Below are 27,739 nucleotides of genomic sequence, written 5' to 3'. Positions count from 1 at the left end.
TATGGTGCTTGTGTTTCTTTATTATTTTTAATAGACAGTTTTTATTGGGTTGCATGGGGTCTTTGTGGCAGCACATGGATCTTCACTGAGGAGCACTGAGCTCTCCAGTTGTGGTGGCTGGGCTTCAGAGTGCTGGGCTCAGTTGCTCTGAGGCATGTGGGATCTTGGCTCCCCGACCAGGGATTGAACCTGCATCCCCTGCATTGCAAGGTGGATTCATAACCACTGGACCACCAGGCAAGACCCAACTCTTGCTTCTTTAGTGAGAGATCCGGGATACCGTTCTGGGGCTCAGAGGGAGCCAGCACTGGGGGAAGGGTGATACGTCTCTGGTCCAGTCCGGTCAACTCTCCACAGATCTACTTCCAACCAAGGAACATGAGGGAAAAGAGGGTGAGCAGGAGGGCGTCTGGAAAAAGAAAGTGCTCATGTTTTAAGGAGACCATGGAAGTGACAGCCCACATTCTGCCGTGCAACATGGGTGGGGTGTTTTTGGTGTGTGGGAGGCTTATACATCTTAACCCCACCAACTGAATGTCATATAATAATCTCTTTTGACCCTACGGCCCTCCTTCCACTATTTTATCCTATAGAATCAAGGTATTTAGGGAAGAAAAAAATTACATGTTTAAAAAGACATATTACTTTTTAATAAATGCAAAAAATTGGAAATACCTGAAGTACCCAACAACAGGATGTCAAGAAACGTGGTGGAAGCCTTTGAAGTAGCTTTCCTCCCTCTCGTTACTGGATGTTCCATCTACCCATCCACCCCCATCCCTTTCTTGGTTGTCTCCACCATCCATTCTCTTTAAGCCACTTCACAATGATTGACCTTGAGGGAAATTGACAGTGAAGATGATTCTTGTGCAGAGAAATGCAGATTTCATCCAGTGGAATTTAACTGATGGTGAATTAGCTCTGTGGATACTGGCCAATTCTGTCGGTCTTGTATCTATTAAAGAAATTCATTTCAGGATTCCTACTTGGCTTATTACTAAAACATCTTACTGAGTCTTCAATTAATTAACAACTACAATCTTTAACATGTTCATTTCGTACTTGAATCATGATTTTACTTTCCAATAAAGTTTATCCTTTAACAAAATGGTTAAGGGAAATTCCCCAGCAGACTGGTGATGAGAACTCAGCAATTTCACTACCAGGGCCCAGGTTTGATCCCTGGTCAACTGGGAAACCAAGATCCCACAAGCTGTGTGGCATGGCCAAATAAAAAAAACAAAAAAACTCCAAGGTGGTTAAACTTAGTATAGTCATTTGATTTTATTTACAGCCCTCTTAAAATAGTTACAAAGACTTTGTAGCAACATGGACACATATTTCTGATCAAAAACATTCAGTAGGGAAAAAAACCAGAATGCAAAATTTGTGCTAGGTTGTAATTAAAACTCAAAATGACAACTCCCTAGGGAAATAGAGGGGAAAGAACTGAAACCTGATTTGTTAAGAGCTGTGGAATCTCGGGAGATTTTTAAAATCTTCACTTCTTGTTATTCTGTTCTCTGCTATACATTAAAAGAAACAAAGAGCCTGTGTGAGTTTTTTCTTGCTCAAATTGCCACTGTAACTGCCACGAATTTAGTGGCTTAAAATAACACAGATTTAGCTTATAACAACACAGATTTATCATCTTACTGCTCTAGAGGTCAGAAGTCCAAAATGGGTCTCACAGGACTAAAACCAACTGTTGGTGGGGTTGGTTCCTTCAAGCCCTGGGGAGGATTTTCTCACCTTTTCCAGCTCCTAGAGCCCACGGCCATTTCTCAGCTTGTGGTCCCTGCCTACATCTTCAAAGCCAGCAGTGCAGTATCTTCAGATGTCTTTGTTCTCACATCTCTGACTCATTTAAGGACCCATGTGATTACACTGGATTCTCCTACACAATACAGGACAATCTCCCCACATCTAGGTCCTTCCTGTAACCACATCTGCAAAATCCCTTTTGCCACTTAAGGTACTCATGAGCTCTGGGAATCAGAATGTGGACATCTTTGGCGTCGATGGTTTTTCTGCCTGTCACGGGTAACTGACCCCGATCCAGAGGATTTCTTTCATCTTGAAGTTCAATGAGAACTAAAGTTTCCCGATGTGTCTGAGTACAAGGAGATATAGCCTAAGATGATACTGAAATTAAACTCTGCAACAGGCAACACTCTAGTAGAAAAAATTTAAACAATTGTTGCCTCTGGGGGTGGGATGGGGACTGGCTAGGAAAGGGCACAGGGGAACTTTCTGAGAGTGATACTCTATATTTTGTAAACAAATACTAAATCCTAATGATATCGAGGGGATACTGCAGTGATGTTTGCCATTTATTCTGAAACGTGACTAAATGGACAGGTGAGTAAATAAATGATAAATAGGTGTACAGTAACATGTTCATGGTAGAATCTAGGTGGTGGGTATATGGGTGTTCACGATAAAAATCTTTTGTTGTTTGGCTTTTTTAAAAATAAAAGAACTATGGGGGATAGAAGACATAACCCTGAAATAATATTCTGGTGATTTAAATTAATAAAGGGTGGGAATTCTTTGGCAGGCCAGTGTTTAGGACTCTGCTCTCTCTCTGCCAAGGGCCCAGGTTTGATTCCTGGTTGGGGAACTAAACTCCCGTAAGCCCTGTGGTGTGGTCAGATTAGCAAACAAACGGATGGCTGGATGGATTTGAAAAATCATTAAGCAAGTCCTTGAACCACCTATTTAAAATCAAAGGCTCTTAACCAGGGAAGTTTTGGAAGGTGTCTAGAAAGGAGTGGGACACCACAATTTTTGATGTCCATGATAGGGGAGAAGGGGAATACTACTTAGCATATATAAGGCAGGGCCAGGGAAGCTACTGCAAGCACTCAAACTGTCCACTTGACAAAAAGCTCCACACCAGGCTTCACCAAGGAACACCTGCTTAAAACCCAAGTCTCCCCTTTGTAACATTTCATCCATTTGCTGGCAGCACATCTCCAAAAGGGTTGTGGCTCAGTTCACCTGTTGGCACATCCCTGAGTTCTCGGCTACCCCAGGAAACCCAGCACAGAGCTCTACCTAGACTTCACTTTTAATGAACGTCTGATGATGGGCGAGGGGGAGGCTCCCTGACCATCTCAGCCTCACCTCCATAGTTCACTCCATGGTGAAGATGCAAATCTACTGCCCACTCCCTCCCACCCCCGCCAAAGACCACTGGGGCAGGATGTTCCTGCTGCAGTTCTGCTAAGACACAGCCTCCGACACTACACCCCCACCGTCATACCCCCAACCCCGTTCTCTCGCACAAAAGGGCAGGGGAAGGTGCCTGAAAGTAATCACCATCACACAGAGCTGAGAAAAGCCAGCATAAAGCACTTTTATTGCAATAATAAAACTTGAAACTCATGTGTAGTGCAGGGGGTGGGGGTAGGCTGGGGGAGTAGGCAGCAATTTCTCTCACCAAATCACTACACAGGACAGCAAAGGGGTGAGAGGGGGCAAGGAGAAGCCAGGAAACTCTGAGATCAGCAGGGGGAGCTGAGCATCAAAAAACAGGAGATGCTGAAGCTGTGATGACCAGCATCATTTTCTTAAGACAACACTCAAGGATTTGTCATGATGGCTGGGCTTTCATGGGTATTAAGTGTCTACAAACAGCACCTTCAATTTAACTTTCGATTAAAGTTCTTAAAATTTAGGAAGTAGAGCTTGGATAGCTATGCGATTACAAAAATCCTGGATATCCATTAGAAAAACCACAGGATGGAAAAAAAAAAAAGGCCAGGCCATGAAGGTTTCAGAGGTCCCTGCTGGCCTGGGGAACAGACATCTGCAATGTCCAACATCTCAGTGAAAACGATCTGCTTTCAAAAGGCAGAGGGTCTATGAGGAGGGTGAGGGTGGGGCAGTGGAGGCAAAGGCTCTCCCTCTTCCCACTGCAGTTTTGGGTAGGGCTTTCAATTCAACCCGAGGACATCTCTCAACTTGGAGAGTAATTCGGCCCTCAAAAGCGCCTCGAATCTGCTATGGCTTTGCAGCGCAGCAGCAAGAACGTTTAATATATAATAGATAAAACTTTTATCCAAAAAAATAAAATAAAATAAAGATTCTTGCACCCCCCCACACCAATTCCTAGTCTAAAGTTAACCCATTACTTGTGCTGTTAATACTTGACTAATACTTAATTGGAAACCTAGATCCAAAGGACTGAAACTCAATCTTCACCCCAAAACAAAAACAAACTGAGTAATTTGAGGTTTATGGCATATAGTTCAGGTCAACACACATACGAGGAGAAGGGGAAGAGCAAAGCCGGTGACAGAACACATTCAGTCTGGGAAGATGCTTATACAAAGAGTGTAGTGGAACGTCGGGAAGAGCTCCACACGGACTCGCTGTGTGCGTCTGGTGGCGCCAGATCCTTCTGTGGCACATCTGTCGGGGACAGAAAACCCGTAAGTCCCAGCAGCTCAATGCTTTCTGTGTGGGGAAGGGACCGCCACAGGCTGTTGCCACACCATGTCCCTTCCCCAACAGCTGTGAGGTCAGATCTGCCTTCACCCCTCTGCTCCAGCTGGGAAGGACCCGCTGGGCTCGGGCTAGGTTCCCAGGTAAGCAGCCTCCTTCCTGTACACCTTAGTGGTGTTTTTTAAACCTAAGGTTACATCTGTGTTGCTGAGGACAGCAGGAGGGGCAGAGCCCACCAATATGGCTGACAATTCAGATCCCCATTATCAGTGGGTCTCCAACCTGGGGGCTTTAAAAAAACCTGAAGGCTTGGACCCCACATCCAGTGACAGCAGTTAACTGGTCTGGGGGTGGCCTGGGCATCAAGAGTCTTAAAGCTTCCCAGAGACTTTAACATGCACAGCCCTAAGCCGATTTTTCCTCGTGTCAAACGGATTGAGAAAATATCTAGTCTTCATTCACTCACTCGAACCTGACTTTTTGGGTCTGCCCTTGAGCTTTCCCTCAAGACCTTTGCAAGAAGCTCTGAACTGTTCTATGGCAGTTTTGGGGGGAGGTTGAGGCCAGGGTGAATCATAGCCATTCAGCCCTCTCTCCCCTCCTTCCCTTTCCTGTCCTTCCAGATTTACAGAAAGCCTATTCCCAAATCAGGATAACGCCAGGGCTCCCTTTGATACATTTATGTTCAAAGGACTCAGCCTTCTAGGGCAGGGACGAGCTCTATCAAGTGTCAGGGTTTCCTCCTGGAAGGAATGACAAGTGAAAAAGCCGGAGTCCTCAAACCTGACCAGGCACGGATGACCCAGGTGTTTAGGGATCAAACCACTGAGAGGAAATAGCTTAAAAAAAAAAAAAAAAAAGCTCCTCTACCTCAAGACAAAGTACTCCATAACACGCTGGCAGCCACTTACTACTGTTTTCACCTGGCTATGGCCTTCTGGTTCCAGGAGCACGAGGGGAGCAAATGCAGAGATCTGGGGTCACATGGAGGAGAAAGGCACGGCAACCCACTCCAGTATTCTTGTCTACAGAATCCCCTGGACAGAGGAGCTTAGCGGGCTATGGTCCATAGGGTCGCAGAGTTGGACACGAATGAAGTGACTTAGCATGCATGCATGAGGTCATGTGGAAAGATGTCAGTGTTCACATGTTTTATGATTCTACTACTCATATGAAAAGTAAGTGCTATTAGAATATTGAGTTGGCTTACCTAGAAATAAAGGAAGAGGAAGGAAAACAAGTCCAGGAAGGGGAAGCAGGAAAGGGTTCTGTCCTAATCTGTCTCTGTCTGGATGTGACCTTGAGTAAGGCCTCTTTCTCTGGGCCCCAGTCTCCTTACTTGTTGGACAGAAAGGCTCATTCAGGTCCCTAAGATCCTCTCCGGGATTGTCTGAGAACATCCTTCACACTTCATAAGCATCCTGGGCCTCATCTTTAAACCCACTGATAACAAGCTGGCCTACTGTCCTTGCGTGTCCTGGGCTTGCTCCGAGGCAGGTGGCCCAGGTGGTAATGTCCCATTCATACCTTTCTAACAGGCAGTGAGAGGATGTGTGAATGAGGGAGCTGCACAAACTCAGCAGGGCAAGCAAAGTCATCACCAATCTTATTTCTAAAGAACTGAAATGCTGGCACTAAAAATTTGGTCTATATTTCCAGTTTCCAACCCAGTTTTAGTTTATAAGTTACATATAAAAATACTTCACTTCAACAGCTACTATCAGCTGCCCCATCCCTCTGAGTTCTTTCAAGAGCACATGCTGTCCCTTTCCAAGGTATAAACTTGTAACAAAACTCAAAGTATGGTTGATGGAGGAAGAATATAAAGGAAAACATCCCGAGGCATCAAGGTTCTTTCTGATGCCCATCCAGCACTGGGCATGACTCGGGAGGAGCAAAGGTAGTTAGAGAAAGGTTCTTTAGTATTAAGTTCCTTACCCAAGAATGGGGAGCTCAGGGAGGAGGCCACTCCTGTCATTCCAGTTTTAGAAGTTCCACGTCAAAGATGAGAGTGGCATTTGGTGGGATGATGCCTGGGTGCCCAGTGGCACCGTAGGCATAGTCTGGGGAGATAGTCAGCTTGGCTCTCTGACCCACGCTCATCTGTGAAAAGAACAAGGAAGAATGGCAGTGCTGGATGCACTCCCCAGCTGTTCCCTTAAGCAGCAGAGCTGTTGACTGGGTGCTCCTTGGCCAGGATGGTGTGACTAGGACATTCTGGTGACTGCATGGCTGCCTGGGCACTGGGCACCCTTTGTGAGGACGTGGAGGCAGGCAGACAGGCTGGATGAGCCCTCCATCTGGCTCCAGGGACTCGATAACTGATAAAAATCCCTCTTGACTCCCAGAATCACCAGGCTCTCAATCCTTCTGTCCTGGTCCCACTAATCCGACTCTGGGCAGCCAACACTATAGACATGTCACCACCTAAGCCCTCCAGTGGCTTGTCACTAGAAGCATCTATACTATTGCAAAAGGAGTGCTTTGAACAAAACTTTACTTTAGAAGAAAACACACAGAAAGTAATATTTAAGGCAGGCTACTTTTCTGCAATCTCTATATTTATACTCAGAAATGTAGAAAAAGTAAAACAAGCAATAAGATTTTCTGGGGGTACCAAGTACCATGTACCAATTGTATGAAAATAGCATGCTACCAATTATACAAAAAAGAAAAGTATTTATACATAGTTGTACCTGCCTGTATAAACATGAAAACATTTTTGGAAGAACACAAATAACACTAGATTTTTCTATGGGGAGAGCAGAGGATGGCAAGAAAATTTTCACTTTTTAAAATGTATTTGTAGCTTTTTCATTTTCTCATCAAATACAAAATGTCTATTTTCCAAACAGTGAGCAGGTTCTCTGCTCTATCCCTACTCTTTACCTATCTCTTTTAAGTCTCCATGTCTATTTCCTCTCACCAAATAGAACTGGAGATTTAACCAGTGTGGATAGAGGGATTTCTGTCTCTTTTTCAGAATATGCTTTACTCTACATCCTTTGTAAAAGATCACTGATTTATCTCCAAATAAATGGCTTAACCGGAGAAGGCAATGGCAACCCACTTCAGTACTCTTGCCTGGAAAATCCCATGGACAGAAGAGCCTGGTAGGCTACAGTCCATGGGTTCACTAAGAGTTGGACACGACTGAGTGACTTCACTTTCACTTTTCACCTTCATGTGTTGGAGAAGGAAATGGCAACCCACTCCAGGGTTCTTGCCTGGAGATTCCCAGGGACGGGGGAGCCTGGTGGGCTGCTGTCTATGGGGTCATGCAGAGTCAGACACAACTGAAGCGACTTAGCAGCAGCAGCAGCAACAAACGGCTTAACTTTCAGAAACTGCCTTTCCCAAGGATCTAGATTTTTGTTCCTGCCTGACTAGACGTTGGCAGTACAAAACAGAGGATCCCTGTGGCTCCCTTTCCTTTGGATGCCTCTCCAACTATACGCGTACCTCTCCATGTGTGCACGCCTGGCTCTCTGACCCAGTCCAAGTGATGGTGACTCAAGAGAAAGCTACAGGCTTCTTTCCTACAGCACCCTTCAGAAATTGGGACATGCTGGACCAAAGCGGCAAAGACAGTTGAAAGCATATGGTTTAATCTAATAAAATTCAAAGCAATGATATCCTTTTACCCAGCAATTCCACTTCCAGAATCTGCTAGCAACTCAAATGCCCACTGCAAGGGGTGTGGTTTCACAGTGCAGCTGTACCATTCTTCTTAGCCTCTAGAAAGAAAACAGTGGCCTTAACTATACTAACATGGAAAGATGTCCAAGACACATGGTTAGATGAAAAAAGCAAGTTGCCAAAATAGTACATGTGCCAGGACTGAAGACCTATAAGCACAGAAAACTGGAACAGTATCAAAAGAACAGGAGAAGGGGCGAAAGACAACCCTTCCTCCTGTGCTTTTAATGTATGTCCTAAAGAAATATTATATGGAGGAGTTCATGCTCTATGCAGGTCTCAGACCACCCAGACTTCCCACAAGCACCACCACTGTGACTGACTCAAAGCAGCCTGGCTGCAGGGGGAGACTGGGCATCCCCCTAACACTTCATCAGGCCTTCCTAGCCTGGGATGGGAAGTAGGCTGATAACACCAGCTCAGTGGCAGCGATGGCTCCTGGGACACACAACACAATGATTGTTCCAGTGCTGGAACAGCCACAGAAGATGAGCCATGGGGTGGACAATGGTTGTTGGCATGGGAGATGGGGGTGAGCTACAGAGCCAAGAGCCTATCAGACGTCTGGGGTGGGAGACAGGACAGAAAGGTACAGTTGGAGAGGTTTCCAAAAGGAAGTAAGCCACAAAGATCCTCTCCGTTTTCTATTGCCGACTCCCAGCCAGGAAGGAACAAAGATCTAGACACCTAAGAAAAGCAGTTTCTGAAAGTTTAAGCAGTTTATTTGGAGGTAAATCAGTGATATTTTATAGAGGATGTAAAGTGTATTCTGAAAAACAGAAAAACAGAAATCCCTCTATCCACATTGGTTAAATCTCCACTTCTCTTTGGTGAGAGGAAATAGACTAATTATCCACCATGGCAGAGCCTGATTATAAAGCTCCCTGGGTTGTAGGCCACAGTAAACATCCCTTTACCTGGTTAGTGCCAAGAAAAAAATTCCTGGGCTTAGCGCAAGGATAAAATCCAACTGAAATTTGGCAACCCTGGATCCCTTATTGTCTACTGGGAATTTCATAGAGTTGGCAGAACAAAAGCTGTTTACACAAATGGGGAGGGGAGAAGTGAAGAAATAGACTTAAGACAAACAAAATGACTTTCTCCGTGAGCCTGACCTCTCAGAAGTGGTCTGACACAACATGGTCAATAATAAGACAAATACAAATTAGAACCACACCAAGATAGTGGTTTCACTCATTGTGTCCTGAAGCCAAAAGTTTTTAACAACACACTGTGCTGGAAGGGCTGGGAGGAGCAGGCACCTTCATAGCCTACTGGTGGCAATTCAGTGTAATCCCTACAGATGGCAACATGGCAATATGTCAAAATCCAGTGCACACAGCTACTGAACCACCTGGTCTACTTCCAAGAATCTGCCTGTGGGAACCCCTGCACAAATGCAAAATAAAGTCCATTCAAGATTAATCACTGCAGTGTTGTTTGTAATACTGAAATACTGGGAATGACCCAAATGGCCATCAAGAGTGTCCTGGTCAAATAAACTGTAGTACACTCCCCTAAGGGGATACAGACATAAGCTCCTTTTACTGTGTTTCACAGACACTATGTTTTTCACAAATTGAAGGTTTGTGGCAACCCTGGGTGGAATAAGCTTACCTGTGCCTTTTCCCTCAGCATTTGCTCACCTCATGTCTGTGTGTCACGTTTTGGTAATTCATGCAGTATTTTGAACCTTTTCATCACTACATTTGTACAGCAATATGCGGTCTTTGATTTGCTACCACAAAAAGATTATGACTCGGTGAAGGCTCAAATGTTAGTTAGCATTTTTTAGCAATACAGTATTTTTTTAATTAAGGCACATACATTTGATCCTTGAACAACATAGGTTTGAACTGCATGGGTCCACTTACATGTCAGTGTTTTTCAACACTGAACACTACATGATCCATGGTTGGCTGAGTCCCTGGATGAGGAATTTCAGGCACAGAGCACCAGCTGTGAAAGTTATGTACGGATTTTTAACTGTTCAGGGGGCAGGGAGGTGGGGTTTGGTGTCCCTACCCTGCACTGCTCAAGGAACATCTGTCCACTGTGTTTTAGGCATAATGCTATTGCACACTTAATAAACTATAGTGTAAACATAATTTTAATATGCACTGGGAAACCAAAACATCCACGTGACTCACTTTACTGCAAGATTTGCTTTATTGTGGTGGCCTGAAACCAAGCCTGCAATACTTCCAAGATCTGCCTACACAATGAAGCTCTATGAGGAGAGCTTCCTTCTCTTTTATGTCCTGGTATATCAAGTATCAGAGATTGATTAAGTGCAAAAGAAAAGAGCAGAACAGTGTGTGTGTGTGTGTGTGTGTGTGTGTGTGTGTGTCTAAAAGAAGGGGTGAGGGGGGCACTTACAGAAATTCTACAAAAAACATTAATAAAAGGAGCTATTTGGGTGAGGGAGCTAGCAATGAAATTTTTCCTACGCATGAACATAATTTAAGAAGTAGACACTAAAAAAACAACAACAACAACAAAAGAGAGCATACCTGGGCAACCCCTAGCAATGAAATTTTTCCTACGCATGAACATAATTTAAGAAGTAGACACTAAAAAAACAACAACAACAACAAAAGAGAGCATACCTGGGCAACCCCTTCTTCCCAGCCTCGGATCACCTCCTGCTTGCCCAGCACAAACTTGAAGGGCTTGTTTCTGTCCCGGGAGGAATCGAATTTCTTTCCATCTTCAAGCATCCCTGTGGAAAAGGGCAGCTGTAACATGAGTAACGAGGAGGAATGACATGAGGGAAGTGAGAGCCAGCAGGAGAGTGCCTGTCCTAGAGGCCAGCACTGGAAGACCTGGTGGGGTGTCCTAGGATTTCCTGTGTCCTCAGTGGGCCTCTGAGAAGCTGAGGTAGTCCCTCTATTCCAGGCTAGTGAATGTTCTTCCCCAACTCAAAGCAGGAAGTTGATACCAGAGGCAGGCTATCTACCTTGTTCTGGAGAATGGGGAAGCAGACACACTCCTGGGCAGGAATTCCCAGCACTCTGGATTTCCTCCCAGACTGAGAGCAACTGTGGGCCCTTTAAGCACACACAGTAGCTCGCAGTCACTCTATGTGCAAGCCATATTCCTCCTTCAATTCACCCATCTCTTATAGAAAGTGGGTAGTGTCAGAACTTAATTGAACTATAGGATACTAGCTGGTATTGGAGAAGGAGCATTGAAAAAGACACCAAAAACCTTTCACTGGTAAACTGTCAAAAACTCTGGTTGAACTGTGGGCTTCTAATCTGAGTCAGAGACTGGGCAAGGTACTTTACACACATGAACTTATTCAATCCTTCCCACAGCAAAGGATTCCTGTCCCCACTTCACAGAAGAAGTAACTGAGGCAGAGAGAAGTGAAGTAATGTGGTAAGGCATTAAAGCTAGGCTATAAATCCAAAAACCATTTTCATTCTACCATTCCAGTTTCTCATAAGCCAGACAACCCATACTGGAAACTTCCACTAAAAGGGGGCATTTCAGAGATGGAAATGCCAGGGGATGAGTGTCATGACAAAAGACCAAGAGATACCTGCAACTCCTTGCTCACAAAAGACCAGCACATGGGTTTCTCCAGAAGCCAGTGTCAGCCAATTGTGATAGCTGTCACTGAGGTCTTGAAAACACTCACACCTTCATCCCAGACTGGAAGGGTCCAGCCCGTTGTTGACATATAACTAACACAATACTGATTTCATATGGAGGTGGAGGCGGGGCAACCACTATGGCTCTAAGCAACCCTCTAAAGACCCAGCAAAACACAGAATTCCGCTGTATTTGTATGTTTTCAGAGGTGGAGGGAAATTCCAACCTAAAAAACAGTGTCAACACTGGTAGGTGGAATGGGGAAGCAGAGATCAATTGCCAGCTTTATCACAGTCACCAGACTTTCTGTATTTTGACAAAATAGGAAAATGGGGAGTCATGGGGACAGGAACTACTGTCCTAACAGAGGAGGAGAAGGGACAAATGTCCTAGGGCAGAGTGGGTGATGATACTGCCTGAAGCTGGGAGCTGAAGACTGAGAGGGAGACACAAAGATGGACACAAAGTGACCTGTTAAGACACTGTAAAGCTAGGAACTCAACACCCTAGAACTAACAAGTTCGGGTGTACATGTAGCTCATCTCTTTACCAGAACACAATCACTATCTGATCAAAGACATGATAAATAAATAGTTTTCTATAAATGACAAACTGGGAGAAAACTAGATCTCCACTCTCCATAATACTCACCATAGATGTTCCCTCTAGCCCATTTTAAGCTCTTCACACACTGATCCTACCCTAAATGAACTCAGCATCAAGGGTGAGAGCAGGCAACGAGAAGCTAGGCATCTCAGAATCCTTTCTCTTTTTCAGGAGCCTTTCCATCCATCTGCCAGAGACTGCTTATAACAAATGAGGAAACCAACTCCAAGGCTATAATTTGCAGGATGCTGAAGGAGGTTATGCAAAAGAGGAAGCAATGTCCATTAAGAAGCAGCAATGAATGTGCATATGATGCTTTCTCGAGTGGGAATTAGGTTTGTCAGTACTGAATGCAGAATATAAGAGAAACTATGATTATCAAAAGTTATTAATAGTTTTGGCCAAGATGGAGGAAAAGGATCAGATTTACCCTTCGATCTAATCAACCAAAAACTGAAACAAAACAACACCAGACAAACCACAGGAAAAAAAGAAAAAGAAACTGAATGAAACCAAAAAGAGGCCAGACTACAGTTACAACAATGAAGACACTGGACTTTGCAATTAAAGCCTGTGATCCCTGAGAAATAAAACTAACAAGGCGAGAGCTGTGATGTCCCCCCAGCTTATATCCTTGGGAGTTTCCGAGGGAAGAGAACAGAACGGAGTCTACAGGACACACAGCAGGGAGGGGAAGCACTGTAAAAGCAGCTCTCCAGATTTACAGAGTCCCCCATAAGTACTCACCACAGTACTAATCAATGCACATGGCCTGAGGACACCACTCATGGCCTGGAAAAGAACCCATCCAAAAGGTTTACAAGGAACAGTGCTCAGAGCCTACAAAGGACTGGGATCAGTACTGGTTCCCACCAGCTGAACTGAAAAACGTCATGGTTCATGAGGCACGGCATAGGATCTCTGGGAAGATCTCGCCTCAGCAGTGAGGAGTAATCAGCCCCCACCTGAGCGCTGCTCTGGAGGACCCACCTAACAAATCATAAAAGCAAGACTGCAGAGGATCAAACTGCTTCCAAGTAACTCAAGTGTTTACACATAAAAAGCTCAAGAAGATTATTAGGAATAAAATATCCAGCACCCCAAAAGGTAAAATTCACAATGTCTAACATTCAAAGATGGTTGTTGTTCGGTTGCCAAGTCATGCTCAACTCTTTGCAACCCCATGGACTGCAGCACACCAGGCCTCCCTGTCCATCACAATCTCCCGGAGCTTGCCCAAGTTCATGTCCATTACTTCGATGATGCCATCCAACCATCTCATCCTCTGTCGCTCTCTTCTCCTTCTGCCTTCAATCTTTCCCAGCATCAGGCAAAGTCTTTTCCAGTGAGTCAGCTCATTGCATCAGGTGGCCAAAGGATTGGAGCTTCAGCATCAGTCCTTCCAATGAATATTCAGGGTTGGTTTCCTTTAGGATTGACTGGTTTGATCTCCTTGCTGTCCAAGGGACTCTCAAGAGTCTTCTCCAACAGCCTAATTCAAAAGCATCAATTCTTCGGCATTCAGCCTTCTTTATGGTTCAACTCTCACATCTACACGCAACTACTGAAAAGATCATCAAGGCTACTGTAGCCTTGACTATACAAAACCTTTGCTGGCAAAGTGATGTCTTTGCTTTTTAACACACTATTTAGGTTGGTCATAGTTCTTCCAAGAAGCAATCGTCTTCTAATTTCACAGCTGCAGCCACCATCTGAACCCAAGAAGAGGAAATCTGTCGCTGCTTCCACCTTTTTCCCTTCTATCTGCCATGATGTGATGGGACTGAAGTGGCTGTCTAAGGCAGCTTTATAAATAGCTGAGGAAAGAAGAAAAGCAAAAAGCAAGGGAGAAACGGAAAGGTATACCCAACTGAATGCAGAGTTCCAGAGAATAGCAAGGAGAGACAAGATGGCCTTCTTCAATGACCAATCCAAAGATTACCAAGCATGCAAAGACGCAGGAAAATATGACCCACATGCAACTAATCAATCAACTGAAACCAACCCAGAAGTGACACAGATGTTAGACTGAGCAGAGGAGGAGTGTAAGACTGAAGTCAAACTTTCAGAGGTGAAAACCGTAATGCCTGAAATGAAAAATATGCTGGGCTTAGAAGAACTGAATGGACATCCAAAGGCAAAAAGTAAAAGCTTGGACCTATACTTCACATCATAATCAAATGTCAACTAAAAATCAGCTCTAAAAAAACACTAAACCTATAAAATTTCTAGATGAACTCATAGGAAAATAATCTTTGTGACTGTGAGTCGCACAAAAATTTCTTAGATATGAGGTGAAAAAGCACACGCCATAAAAGGACAAAATGAACTTCATCAAAAATGAAAACTTCTGCACTTTTAAAGAATACGTTTAAGAGAATGAAAAGTCAAGCCACAAACTGGGAGAAAATCTTTACGGGACATATCTCTCATAAAAGACTTGTGTCCAGAATATGAAAAGAACCCTCAAAAAACTCAGCAAAATAACAGTTAAAAAAGGGCAAACAATATGAATCCATTCTTCACTGAAAAGGATAAAAAATGGCAAATAAGTACATGAAAATATATTCAACACTGTCATCATTAAAAAACGCAAATTAAAACCACTAGGAGGTATGACTACTATCGATTAGAATGTATCCAACTAAAAAGACTCATCATATTATGTACTGGCAGGGATACGGAGGAACTGGAATCCCCACACGCTGCTGGTGGGAATATAAAACAGAAGAGCCACTTTGGAAAACAGCTGGCAGTTGAAACACACACCGCCCATTTGACCCGGTCATTCTACTCCTGGATGTTTATCCAAGAGAAATGGTGCTTTTGGCTATATAAAAATACTCATATACACAAATGCTCATAGCAGACCTACTTGTAATAACCAATAACTGGAACAATCCAAACATCTGCCAGCTGGTAAACAGGTAATTAAATATATCCATATGATAGAAAATTATTCAGCAATAAAAAGGAACAAACTACTGACTCGTGGAACAATGTAACCTCAAAGTAATTATGCTGAGCGAAAGCCAGACAAAACAGTACACATGGTATGATTCCATTTATACAAAACTTTAGAAAAGGCAGACTAACCTATGCTGCCTAGCAGTGGTTGTCAGGGATGGGAAGAGGGAGGTTTCAAAGAGCAACAAAGAAACATATCGAAACTTATGAAATTGTACACATTAAACATGAATAGTTTATTTACTGGATGGCAATTACGCCTCTATAAAACTGTTATTTTAAAAAACAGGAGAAAGGGGAAAAAGTGAGATTTACTAAAATGCTACATGCTTGCTTCCTACACCCAACCAGGCAGTGGATGGCAGGTGCTTCCTCTGTTTTGGGAAGCAGCAGGTAAAGCAGGCAAGTCAGCCTCAGCAGCTGCTCCCATTTTAACTCTGGACATCTCCGTGCCAGAACCAGGAGCCCTTGAACAGCGAAGCCACCTGCCAAGTTAGTGCTGTAATTTCCTAGAGAAAACATTTCTCTCCTGAGAGGAGGCAACTGAGGTTACAGTGCAGACACGACAGCTGATACTCTTTAAGCTCCGAAGGCCATTCTTAGCAAAAACCTGGATCACCAGCATAACCTTCTATTTAAAGAACTGATTCCATTTCTGATTACACACAAATCTATACCTCACGACCCAGAAATTGTCTAGGATAGCTACATACTCTTGACGTCAAAAATTAGCTCTCGTCTTTCCCAACTGAACATGGCTCGAGATCAGACCTGGACTCAAACAGTTCTACGTCCCTGAGGCACTCAGCTCAACCCCTGGCACTCATGAGCACTTTAGGATCTGCTTCATTTGCACAATTTTTAAGAACTAGCAGGACAACCACAAGGCTTTGGACCTCTTCCCTATGTGATAAAAACAATCTGAGGGGTAATCCCAGCCAGAATGGCAGTTTTTTACACTCAGCACCTTTAAATTCCTCAGCAAACTCCGGGCTCTCCAGTTAAAAGCACAAGGCCACGGAAGGAGCAAAAGCTATGGCTGCTTGTAAAGCCAAGTCAAGTCACTTAGTTGTGTCCGACTCTTTGTGACCCCATGGACTGCAGCCCACCAGGCTCCTCAGTCCATGGGATTCTCCAGACAAGAATACTGGAGTGGGTTGACAATTTCCTTCTCCAGGGGATCTTCCCGACCCAGGGATCGAACCCAGGTCTCCCGCATTGGAGGCAGACGCTTTAACCTCTGAGCCACCAGGGAAGCCATGGCTGCCTGCGGGACTGTTAAATTGGCCCCTGGCTGCAATGCAGTTGATATCACCTTCACCTGGGTCTACTCCCAAGCTGTTTTAGCTGTTCTTTGGGGAAGAATCAAACTCAGATCCCTGGAGAGGGAACAGGAGGGCTTTAAAAAAAAGAGAGAGCATATGCATGATAGTGGGGAAGTCTCCAGGTCCTCTCCTGGCAGGATCCCGCTCACAGCATGGCTTTCTGCTGCCTGTCTGTTATGGAGGGCTCATTTTTTGCTCAAAAGGAATCAGGAGAGGCAGACCTGGGCAGCAGCTGCTAAGCAAAGGCCCCCTGGACTGTTTCCAGACGCTTGGCCCATGTCACAGAAGCAGTGGTTAAGACCCAAGGCCAGGGAATTCCCTGGTGGTCCAGTGGTTAAGGATCTGACTCTCACTGCCAAGGGCCTGGGTTCAATCCCTAGTCAGCAAAGATCCAGCATGGCACGCAGCCAAAAAATAAAAATACATAAATAATGCATTAAAAAGAAAATAAAAATCTTAAAAAAAAAAAAAAAGGGGGGGAGGAGGACCCAGGGCTAGCATTTGCAGATTCTAGAGAACCCTCGGGTTGTCATTTCACTTAACAGGAAAGACAACACTTCTAGCGCACTCTGCTTCATGGAAGGCAGAGTTCCCAGATACCCCCTACTGGGTAAGGGAAGATGACTTAGGAAGGCATGAATCTATGGCCTCACCACATGTTGTAGTTAAAGCTCATGATTCACAATGTGATTTTCATTAGCTGATGCATCTTTGTAGGTGGTTTTCACAAGAAACATTTTGCAGGGCCCCAAATATGAAAAGTTTTAGAACACCACCAACCAACAATAAAAAAAAAAACTTAAACCAAACAACAAAACAGAATATCCCAAACCCCAAACTTTCAAAACTATATAAAGTTCCTGCTACTTACAGTTGCGAGAGGGAGAAAGAACTTCTACTTTCAACTTAATACCAATTAGTTTTTTAAGGAATCTGCATACTGTTCTCCAAAACAGCTAGTATCAATTTACATTCCCACCAACAGTGCAAGAGGGTTCCCTTTTCTCCACATCCTCTATTTATTGTTCACAGACTTTTCGATGATAGCCATTCTGACAGGTATGAGATGATACCTCACTGTAGTTTTGATTTGCATTTCTCTAACGATGAGCAATGTTGAGCATCTTTTCATGTGTTTATTAGCCATCTGTATGTCTTCTTTGCAGAACTATCTGTTTAGGCCTTCTGCCCACTTTTTGATAGTGTTGTTTTGTCTTCCTGGTATTGAGTTGCCTGAGCTGCTTGTATATTTTAGAGATTAATCCTTTGTCAGTTGCTTCATTTACTACTATTTTCTCCCATTCTGATGGCTGTCTTTTCACCTTGATTAGTTTCCTTCATTGTGCAAAAGCTTTTAAGTTTAATTAGGTCCATTTTTTTTTTTTTAAATTTCCATTACTCTAGGAGGTGGGTCATAGAGGATCTTGCTGTGATTTATGTCAGTGTGTTTTGCCTATGTTTTCCTCTAAAAGTTTTATATAGTTTCTGGTCTTACATTTAGGTCTTTAATCCATTTTTAGTTCATTTTTGTGTATGGTGTTAGAAGTGTTCTAATTTCATTCTCTTACATGCAGCTGTCCAGTTTTCCCAGCACTGCTTATTGAAGAGGCTTTTTCTTTATTGTATATTTTTGCCTCCTTTGTCAAAAATAAGGTGCCCATAGGTGTGGGGATTTATCCCCAGGCTTTCTATCTTGTTCCACTGGTCTACATTTCTGTTTTTGTGCAAGTACAATACTGTCTTGATAACTGTAGTTTTGTAGTATAGTCTGAAATCAGGAAGGTTGATCCCTCTAGTTCCATTTTTCTTTCTCAAGATTGCTTTTGGTTATTCAGGGTATTTTATGTTTCCATACAAACTGTGCATTTTTTATACTTCTGTGAAAAATACAATTGGTAATTTGATAGGGCCTGCACTGAATTTGTAGATTGCTCTGTGTAGTCATTTTGACAATACTGATTCAATCCAAGAACATGGCATATCTGTTTGTTTGTAGTCTTTGATTTCTTTCATCAGTGTCTTACAGTCTTCTGCATACAGGTCTGTTGTCTCTTTAGGTAGGTTTATTCCTAGGTATTTTATTCATTTAGTTGCAATGGTGAATGGGATTGTTTCCTTCATTTCTGATTTTTTATTGCTACCATATACAAAAGTAAGGGATTTCTGTGTATTAATTTTATATCGTCCAACTTTACTAAATTCAATGATTAGCTCTAGTGGTTTTTTGGTAGCATTTTTAGGGTTTTCTATGTATAGTATCACATCATCTGCACATAGTGAGTTTTACTTTTTCTTTTCCAATCTGGATTCCTTTTATTTCTTTTTCTTCTCTGAATGCCATGGCAAGGACTTTCAAAACTATACTGAATAATGGTTAGAGTGGGCACCCTTGTCTTACTCCTGATCTTAGAGGAAATGCTTTCAGTTTCTTACCATTGAGAATAATGTTTGCTATGGGTTTGTCATATATGGCCTTTACTATGTCGAGGTATGTTCCTTCTATGCAGATTTTCTGTTTTTTATCATAAATGAATGTTGGAATTCTGTTGATAGCTTTCTCTGCATCTACTGAGATGATCATATGGTTTTTATTTTTCAATTTTGTTAATCTGGTGTATCACACTGATTGATTTGCGCATAATGAAGAATCTTTGCATCCCTGGGATAAACTCCAGGATTAATCTCCAAAATATATAAGAGCTCATACAGCTCAATACCAGAACAAACAACTCAATCAAAAAGTGGGCAGAAGACCTAATAGAAGTATGATACCAATCAGAACAGGAATGCAGACTTTCCACACTCCAGCTGAAGTCTAAGGCCAAGTCCTAACTGACCACTTGAAACAGTCACTGGGTACCTACTCCATGCCAAGCACCAAAGCAGAGACCCTGGAGACCACCAGCCCTGTGGGGCTGACTTCCTGGAGCCTGCAGTCTCCTAGGGAAAGAGCAGATGTAACTACACACTGCCTGATGGGCACCTTGTTAGAGATAGAGGCCTAAGTGTGTGCACACATCTGAAGTGTCACTTTAGCCAAGGGTCAGGGGAGCCCACCGAGGGGGTGTCATTTAAGCTGCAAGAGCAGCCTGCCCTGGCGAGAAATGGAGGCAGTGTGGCAGGCCAGAGGCCTTCCTCGGGGGAAAGGCTGATGTGTTTGGGGGAACTGAATGCAGGCCAGGGTGGCCTGAGTTCCTGGGAAGGGAAAAGGAAACGCAAAGAGAGCAGAGACAGCAGCAGCCAGAAGCAGATTATCCCCCCTTTTCTTTCCCTTTCCTCCTCCTGCTCTTTGTGCTACTAGAATTTATCAGGCCAAAGTTAAAGGGGCCCAAGGGAATACATGCCTAAGTTGTTCAAAACACCTCCAGCCTTTTCCATGGAAAACAGTAGATGACAATACTGTTTTTAGGGAAAATTCCAAGGCAGACAGATGAGCCTTAGTTTATAGACACAATGAACTGTATCTATAACATTTCAACTATTTTATAGAAAATCAAGGTAGTGGAAGGAGTTACACACAACCAGGAGAAAACAATGAGACAGACATGGGGATACTCTAATCAGAACTTTACAAAAATCAGTTTTAAATCACCAAACATGTCCAAGTTAAAAATTTTATTGTATAAATTATATCCAATAAAGCTGTCAATAAAAAAGTCTGGGACCCATTGCAAGGAACCAGAGTTCTTGGGAGAGAGGCGACTAATGCAAGGAACAGAACAGTGAAACCAAGGAAATGATTAAAAACAGTGGAAGCATGTCAAAAAGGCAGGGTCTGTGTGCATGCACACTCAGGCACTTCAGTCGTGTCCAACCCTTTGTGACCCTAAGGGCTACAGCCCACCGTTCACGGGATTTTTGTGACAAGAATACTGAAGTGGGTTTCCATGCCCTCCTCCAGGGGATCTTCTTGACCCAGGGATCGAACCCGCGTCTCCTGTGTCTTCTGCACTGCAGGCAGATTCTTTACTGCTGACCCAGCCAGGAAGCCCCCCTGAAGGGGCTCCTACTGGCCAAATCTGGGACAAGAGTTATCAAAAAGAATAATGAATAGCAATGATTTTAAGGCCCCGAGTAAAATATGAGTCCCTAGTATACTAAAGATAAATAAATAAATAGATGGGGAGAGTCACTTGTCGCCATGGAGGATGACTGTAAAACCAATTCCTGATCTTAAAATTGATAATTAAAGGGAAAGAATTCAGCTTTACCCTGGGTTATCGAAGAGCAGTTAATAAATGTGGAAGATATGAAAAAAAAGTTTTTAATTACCATTTTGTAAATTAAATGCCAATGGAACAGTTTTTTCAGGTAAGAATCATCAACTGATATAAAAATCAGTAGGTAAAAGGCTGGTGAGTAGCAGGTCACACACAGGATGTCCAAGCCCTTTGACAATGGCCCCGTTAATTCAAACGGTAAAATGCATAATCACAAAAAAGATCACAAATAGTGATGTTCCCCATGGTATGCCGAGTATGAAGTACACAGCATCATGTTAGAAGTCTTCACACTAAAATGTTTTAACCAGAAACTGTTTAGACATTTCAACTCCTAGTTTACAGGAAATCAAGATAGTGGAAGGAGTTATACAACAGTCAGGAATAAACAATGAGATAGATGTGGGGGTATTCTATAACAATAAGTGCTCTCTTTGGAAAACCAGTGAGATATGAAGACTCTTCTGGATGTTTACTATAGACATAATTTCCAACTGAACTTTTTTTTTTTTTTACGCTGTTGAAAAACACTGAAGACAACTGGGGTCGTTTCAATATGCATTTGGCTTTAGATACTATTGAATCATTTAAAATTTTCTCAGATGTGACCAGAATTAGGATAGGGAGAATACTCTCATTCTTATAGCATGCTCAAGTACTTAGAAAAAAAGTATCATGTCAGCAGCTTCTAATGGCTCAGCTAAAAACTCAATATAGATTATATCTATTTACATATACCTGTAAGTAGACCGAATTGACAAACATGACAAAATGTCAGCCATCGTGGAATCTAGGTGGTGGGCACATGGGTAATTACTGTTCTATTTTGATTTTTCTCTAATTCTGACAACTTTACAAATAACAGTTGCACACAGATGCAATAATTCTATGAGATCTTTAGTTTATTTAAGACAAGTGAGCCTTCTTCTGTTCTCATCTGTGGAAGAAGAAAGCTGGCATCCATGTGATTCCGTATTTTGGTAATCACAATCCCAGAAAAAGGAAAATAACATTTCCATAGCAAGGTCCATTTGCAAAATGTTACAATCTAATTATGTTAAGGAAACTTGAAGGTAAAAGGACTGACACTTTAACTGGCACACACTAGTGAGCTGGTATAGCCCAACCCTGACCGTCTTACACCCACCAAGAATCAATAACTAATACTGAAACTCCTTTCATCTCCAAATTAAAGAGAACAGCTGCAGTTTTCTTAGGCAAAATATTCTGCAGGCAATGCGGAGGCCTGTTTTAAGATGAACCTTCACTCAGATTCATCTCTTTTTTATTTCCTCATCTGTGAAACGGAAGGGTCTCAGCCTATGCCACTCTGCCAACACTAAACTGAGGGATGATAAGACACCTCGCGCTGGGGACACAGGGGCCTTTCGTGACACAATGCGCAATTACAGCATCACTGTTGCTGCTGCTCCTCCCAGATGCACTGCCCCCCACAACTCCTCACAGCAAGCACTGTTTCTCCCATTTTTAATAGATGGCATACGGAAGCTGAGAAAAGTGGATCACGTGCCCAAGCTAAAATCTGAACCCAGTAAAGGACCCACATCTTCTTTGGGGATCACTGTCCTTGTGGTACCACTTCTGCACACCTGCCCTTGGCACGCTCTAAACACCCAGGACACAACGAGGGCCCTGTTTCCGCACTGCCACCAACACTCCAGCGTCCACACAGTAGCTAGAAGGCAGGCGATTCTGTTAAAATCCAGATCAGCTCGTGACTCCCATCTCAGAAAGCAAGCCCCACCATTACCTCATCTACTACCGTCTCCCTCGCACAATCCACTCCAGCTAATACACCAAGTCATGCTCCAGCCGCAGGGCCTCTGCGCTAGCCCCTCTCTCTGCCTAGAAGACTGTTCTTCTTGACAGCCACATCAGTCACTCCCACCTTCCTTTGGACCAATATTAAGTGTCATTTTGTAAGAAGTTTTTTCCAACCACCCTCACTACAAGCTGTAAAGCTCCATCCCAGGCCCTCACACTGCTTTAACCTCTCTCCACAGAGCTCCTCACCACCCAATGTGTCAGACCTTCATGCTGCTAGTCGCTTCCCCACCAGACCAGGCCTTTGTTCAGCTCACTGGCTGTGTCCCCAGTGCCTGGCTGGTTTCTGTTGCTCAATAATTATCGGCTGTAGGAAGGAAAAGGGTCCTGCTGTGGCCCTGCCCAAACAGTTACAGTCTGCCTGCCTGAAGCCGGCACACATCGGGGGAAGCCATCTGAGCAGTCTCTGCTGGGGGCGAGCCTTCCTCCAGACATCGGATCACCAGCCAAGAAACACTCAGCAGGGGAGGGGGTGGAATAAAGCAGGGAGGAGAGAGGAGACAGAGGCTAAAGAAAAGCAGCAGGTGGGGAGGGGAGCTGCAGTGTCCCTTCAAGTGGACCTCCTGAGGTGATGAAGCCGAGGCATCCTTGGTTTTTCTCAGTCAGAAGTCAGGCTACAGACAAGTTAAACCTGATCCCAAGGACAAGATGTCAACTATAAAAAAAGAATTCCTCAATCCACTTGAGGTTGCTCTAACAATGGCAGGCATGTGGCCTGCTGATGTGAGTATAAGGGACATAAGCTTAGCAATGTGTCAGGACAAGCTCAATAATAAAGTTGATGAAGCTACTGGAGGCAAGGAGGGAGCCATGAGGATCCACTTGATCCTCAAGGCACCTATTTGGCAGGTTATCTTTCCACTTCCTCCCTCTCACCTCAATGCCTGCCTGTCATGCTACCAGGAGGGCCTTGGCTAAAGACAGTACAGTTTTCACCTTCCCTTCTGACATCACGTAGATGTGGCATAGGCCTTTCTTTGAGGCCGTGCTCATGCTGTGCTCTGCTAGAGGCTATAGAAGTTACCAGAGGGAGCCTGGAGAGTGGCATCCAGGATACAACTGGCAGTCACCAGGAGCATTTAGAACATTCATGTGGTCAAAGCCAGCCTGTGCTAATCATATTCCTGATGACCAAGAGAAGATTTTGGCTTCCTTATTTCCAACGCTGATCCTTTGAAGCTGCTCCTAAATCAGCAGCAGCAGTTACCTGGCCAGAGCAGACTGGATCTAGAGAATTCACATGACCCGAACCTGGGTCAATCAGATTCTCCGTCCTAGGAACTGTAACCACTGGAGCCACACAGCCAAGCAGTCTGAGCTAGCTATGCAAAAAAAGACAGAGAAACAGGGGGCAGGGGTGGGAGGTGGGCACACAGGGATGCCCACCATCAATGACTTGGGAGCAGCAGAGAAACAGCCCTAACAGGAGACTACTGATAGGTGGGTAGAGAAAAACAAGATGAAAACTAGGAGGATCATGAGAATTTCTTCTCCTCGAGGTTCAGTGAGGAGAGGTTCTCTTGTATTTGAGGACCCTCAGATTTTTATGATACTCTTCACCATGTTCCCTCAAGATGGATTCTGTTCCAAGCGGCTTTTAAGTCACTCAACTGCTACAGATGAAATCTCAAAGCACTTACCCATTCCTCTCATGCCCCCACAGGTCTCAAACAGGTTCTTCCTGGGAGGCTGATGGCAAAGACCCACAGGAACAAAGAAGCCTGCCCAAGAACAGCCTATTCTGTGAGCATGAGGCAGAGCTGGCTTCTCACCAGGGTGTCTTTGTAGGGCTTATCAAAACTGAAATAAAAAAGAAAGCTTTTGTCCTAACGCATGCCAGGGTCGCACTGCTGTTCTGGGAACATGTGGGTGGGTGCCACCCTCAAGGAAAACTCAGACTTGGAGAAGAGGCACTGGGAGCCCTGATGGTGTTCTGGGTGCCACAGCCATCTGTTCTCTTAGGAAAAGCCTCCAGACATGCGTTGTGGGGACACTTCACCAAGAGGCACAGTGAAACTTCATTCTGCCGACATGCTGGTGTCCAGTCCTGCCATCAGCACCAGAAGATGGGTGAGCCAAGGATAAGGGGCACAGACTTGGGAATGAGCCAGGTGGAGCCAATTAACCTAATGTAACTAGAAACTGGGAGGAGAGGGGGGAGAAGGCAACTCATCACCTCTCTGAGTCCCTGCCCCAGTTGGCTGTGGGAACTGAATGAACTGCCCACTCACCTAGCACTGTAAAAGGCAATGGTTATTACTCTTCTCATCTCACAGATCAAAATCAACCAAACTGACATGTTCTCTTCCACTAGACCTCCCGGGCTCAGGTGCTGACCACAGTCTATAAAGACAACCATTTAAAACATCAAAACCACTTTACAGTTTCTTTTGTAGGTATGAAATAGTTCCCTACCAAGATAGGTTTCAATACTTCCTCCTATGGTAGCCTTTTTAAAAGTTCTATCCCTAACCCCCTATACACCCACCCTCTTTTCTACAAGGGAAAAGGGCCAGAGGAATAAAAAACCCAGAGAAATAAAAGGGCACCAGAGAGGAAAATGTTAGCTGCCTTTTTCCCTTCCCAAAGAAAAGTCATTTCCCTCACAGAGGGCTCCCCCCATGATCTGAGAGAGAAAAGGCAAGAGCTTATCCCTGAGCAGCAGGTTCAGAACTGCCTACAGCCTACTTGAGGGGGTGGGGGAGCAGAGAGACATAGAGGAAGGAGGAGGAGGAACAGAGGAAAGGGTGGGAAGGAGGAAAAAGGGAAGGAGGAAGGGGAGGGAAGGTTGTTCATATTAACAACTGTGGCTACACCAATCACCAGCACCCACTACAGCTAAGTCTCCGCCTGCTCAGCCTCCCCCCTCCCCTCCCTACCAAGTACAACCTAAGCGAACCTTGTAAGGGCATAGGGTAAAAAATGGTCTCAAGGAATATGACTGTCATGTTAAAATTCTGGTTGAGAGTCCAATACTTCCTTTGGCTTATAATACTGTTTGTTTTCCTACCTGGCCCTCAGTTTCCTTATCTTTTGAACGGGGTTAAGTCTCTACTCTTAGAAGGACTGGGGGGGGCTAAATTATATGTCAACCCGGGCCATCACCGCCACTGAGGCCAGGATTTGTAAAGTGGCTCAAAACTAAGAAAAGGAAAGGGACGGTGCAGATCTAATTTCTCCAAGGCCAGGCTGGGCCAGAGCAAAGACTTAGAAAGTGGGATGTCTCCCCACCCACAGCGCCGGCCCGAGTTCCCACGGACTAGGAATTACCTCGCCCTTCTTATCTCCATCGAAGGGTGGGGCGGAAGCGGGGATAGGGTGTAAACCGGGCACAGAAATGCTATAAATCCTCTCTGATGGTCCCTGGCCAGAGCTCTGCCCATCCTGAGCTTGTGACCTTGGACAAGTGACTTCGCCGCCCCAAGCCTCAGTTTCCCCATCCGCGATGTGGGCAGAACGGCAGCATCTCTGACACAGAACCGCTTTCGAAGTGCGGAAGAAAGTCCGGCCCGCGCGCCGGCTCGGACCGCCCGAGGTTTGGCAGGCCCGACGCTGCCCCCTCGGGGGCGCTGCCACCATCCAGGCCTCGGCCTCGGGCCACGCGGGCCTGCCGCCGCCACGCCCCAGGCCTTTGCCCCCAGGCCGCGCCGGCTGCCCCCCGACCCCCGAGGCGCCCCCTACCCCGGTCCTGCGACTCACCCGTGTAGTGCACCACGCAGGTCTGGCCACGCTTCGGGAAGGTGCGCCCTGAGGAGACAGACAGACGCGCGAGGTGAGCGGATGCGCGCGGTGGCCGGGGCAGCCCGGGGGCACCGGGCGCGCGCCTACTCACCGTCTCCGGGAGAGATGGTCTCCACCTGCACTCCCATGGCTGCGGTAGCGGCGGACGCTGGGTTGGCCGACGGGCGGCGCGACGGGCAGCGTGGACCGAGACCGGATCTCGCGGCGATTCCGCGGCTCTGCCTCGACCCTCCGCGCTACGGCTGCGCACGCGCGCGCCCCCGCACGCCCCGCCCTGCGTGCGCGCCCCACACGGCGCGCACGTCCCCGGAGCCCCGGCCGCGGGGCCGTGGGGGGAGGGGGGCGGGGAAACCGGAAACCCGGAAGCCCCGAAGCCTCCGGATGCTGTCTTTCAGAGGGGCCGGGCTGCTTCCCCCACCCTTCCTTTCTCCGTGCTACCAGCGGGGCAGGCATCGCTAATCCAGTTTCCGCGTATGAGAAGCGAGAGTCAGAATTGGGGATCGGCCAGCTACTAGCTGGGGGACTACTAAATCCACACCTACTCATCCTGTGAAAGGGATGGTTGTGAGAGGTTCGCACAGATGTGCGTTCATGTTAGCATTCCAGTCAGTGGGTCACGATCCTGAGCTCTGTTTTTCTGTTGAGGAGGAGTCTTCAGCCTTTACACTGTGCTGCAGGAAACCTGCCCCTCTCTTGTCCGGATTCATTCATTCATTCATCCATTCATAACTTACATACATATACTTATTGAGCACCTACTCTATGTCATGCGCTGTGTTAGATGCTGGGGTAACAGTAGTTAAAGGAGACAGACTCAGTCCCTGACCTCGGAGAACTTACGGTCTCGTGAGGGAGATCCAATCAAATAACCACAAAGATAAATGTAAAGTTTCAAATCCTTAAGTACTGAGAGGGTGGCTCATGGCATTGTCCTCTGAAGGACATATGACATAGATGTGTAACTTAACATGGACTGTGGTGACATGCTTCCCTGAGGTAGCCAGGTTTAGCCAAGTTCTGAAGGGGTTGACCAGCTCCTGTTAAAAACATGACCCCAAAGTTCTTTAACACTGTTATCATCTATGTCCCCTTTCCTTTGAAGCTCAGGGAGCCTGTGACTGCTTTGGCAATTTTTGCATTATTTAGGATATGGTCTGTGACAGAAACCTAAAGGAAGTCAGTCCTGGAAGGACTGATGCTAAAGCTGAAGCTCCAATCCTTTGGCCACCTGATCCAAAGAACTGATTCATTAAAAAGACCCTGATGCTAGGAAAGATTGAAAGC

The 27,739-nt window shown here is 45.1% G+C and overlaps 1 protein-coding gene and 1 long non-coding RNA gene across 5 annotated transcripts; both read right to left on the bottom strand.

Annotated features, from left to right (window-relative positions):
* On the bottom strand, positions 1-27,021 carry FKBP1A (FKBP prolyl isomerase 1A). 4 transcript variants are annotated; one of them, XR_011248222.1, is made up of 6 exons: positions 26,547-26,785; positions 26,414-26,461; positions 10,761-10,873; positions 6,391-6,555; positions 676-955; positions 1-409 (listed from the first exon to the last, which is right to left on the bottom strand). XR_011248222.1 is itself a non-coding variant. In XM_069548228.1 (5 exons), exons 1-4 carry the CDS (start codon positions 26,581-26,583, stop codon positions 6,427-6,429), a joined length of 327 nt encoding a protein of 108 aa, XP_069404329.1. In that variant the 5' UTR covers positions 26,584-26,785; the 3' UTR covers positions 1-409; positions 6,391-6,426. The 4 variants fall into 4 exon arrangements, 3 of the variants coding, with proteins under 3 accessions (XP_069404329.1, XP_069404330.1, XP_069404328.1); XM_069548228.1 differs by lacking the exon at positions 676-955; XM_069548229.1 differs by lacking the exon at positions 1-409 and having other exon boundaries at positions 628-955.
* Positions 24,355-25,398, bottom strand: LOC138417610 (uncharacterized). The gene is made up of 3 exons (XR_011248223.1): positions 25,322-25,398; positions 24,946-25,057; positions 24,355-24,514 (listed from the first exon to the last, which is right to left on the bottom strand). It is a non-coding gene; the product is annotated as an uncharacterized lncRNA (long non-coding RNA).
* Positions 27,022-27,739: the final 718 nt, after the last annotated feature.

This window comes from Ovis canadensis, chromosome 13 (assembly GCF_042477335.2).
Source record: "Ovis canadensis isolate MfBH-ARS-UI-01 breed Bighorn chromosome 13, ARS-UI_OviCan_v2, whole genome shotgun sequence".
Taxonomy (NCBI): Eukaryota; Metazoa; Chordata; class Mammalia; order Artiodactyla; family Bovidae; genus Ovis; species Ovis canadensis.
The sequence above is the reverse complement of the archived record's forward strand: the minus strand, read 5'-3'. Positions and strand labels throughout refer to the sequence as shown.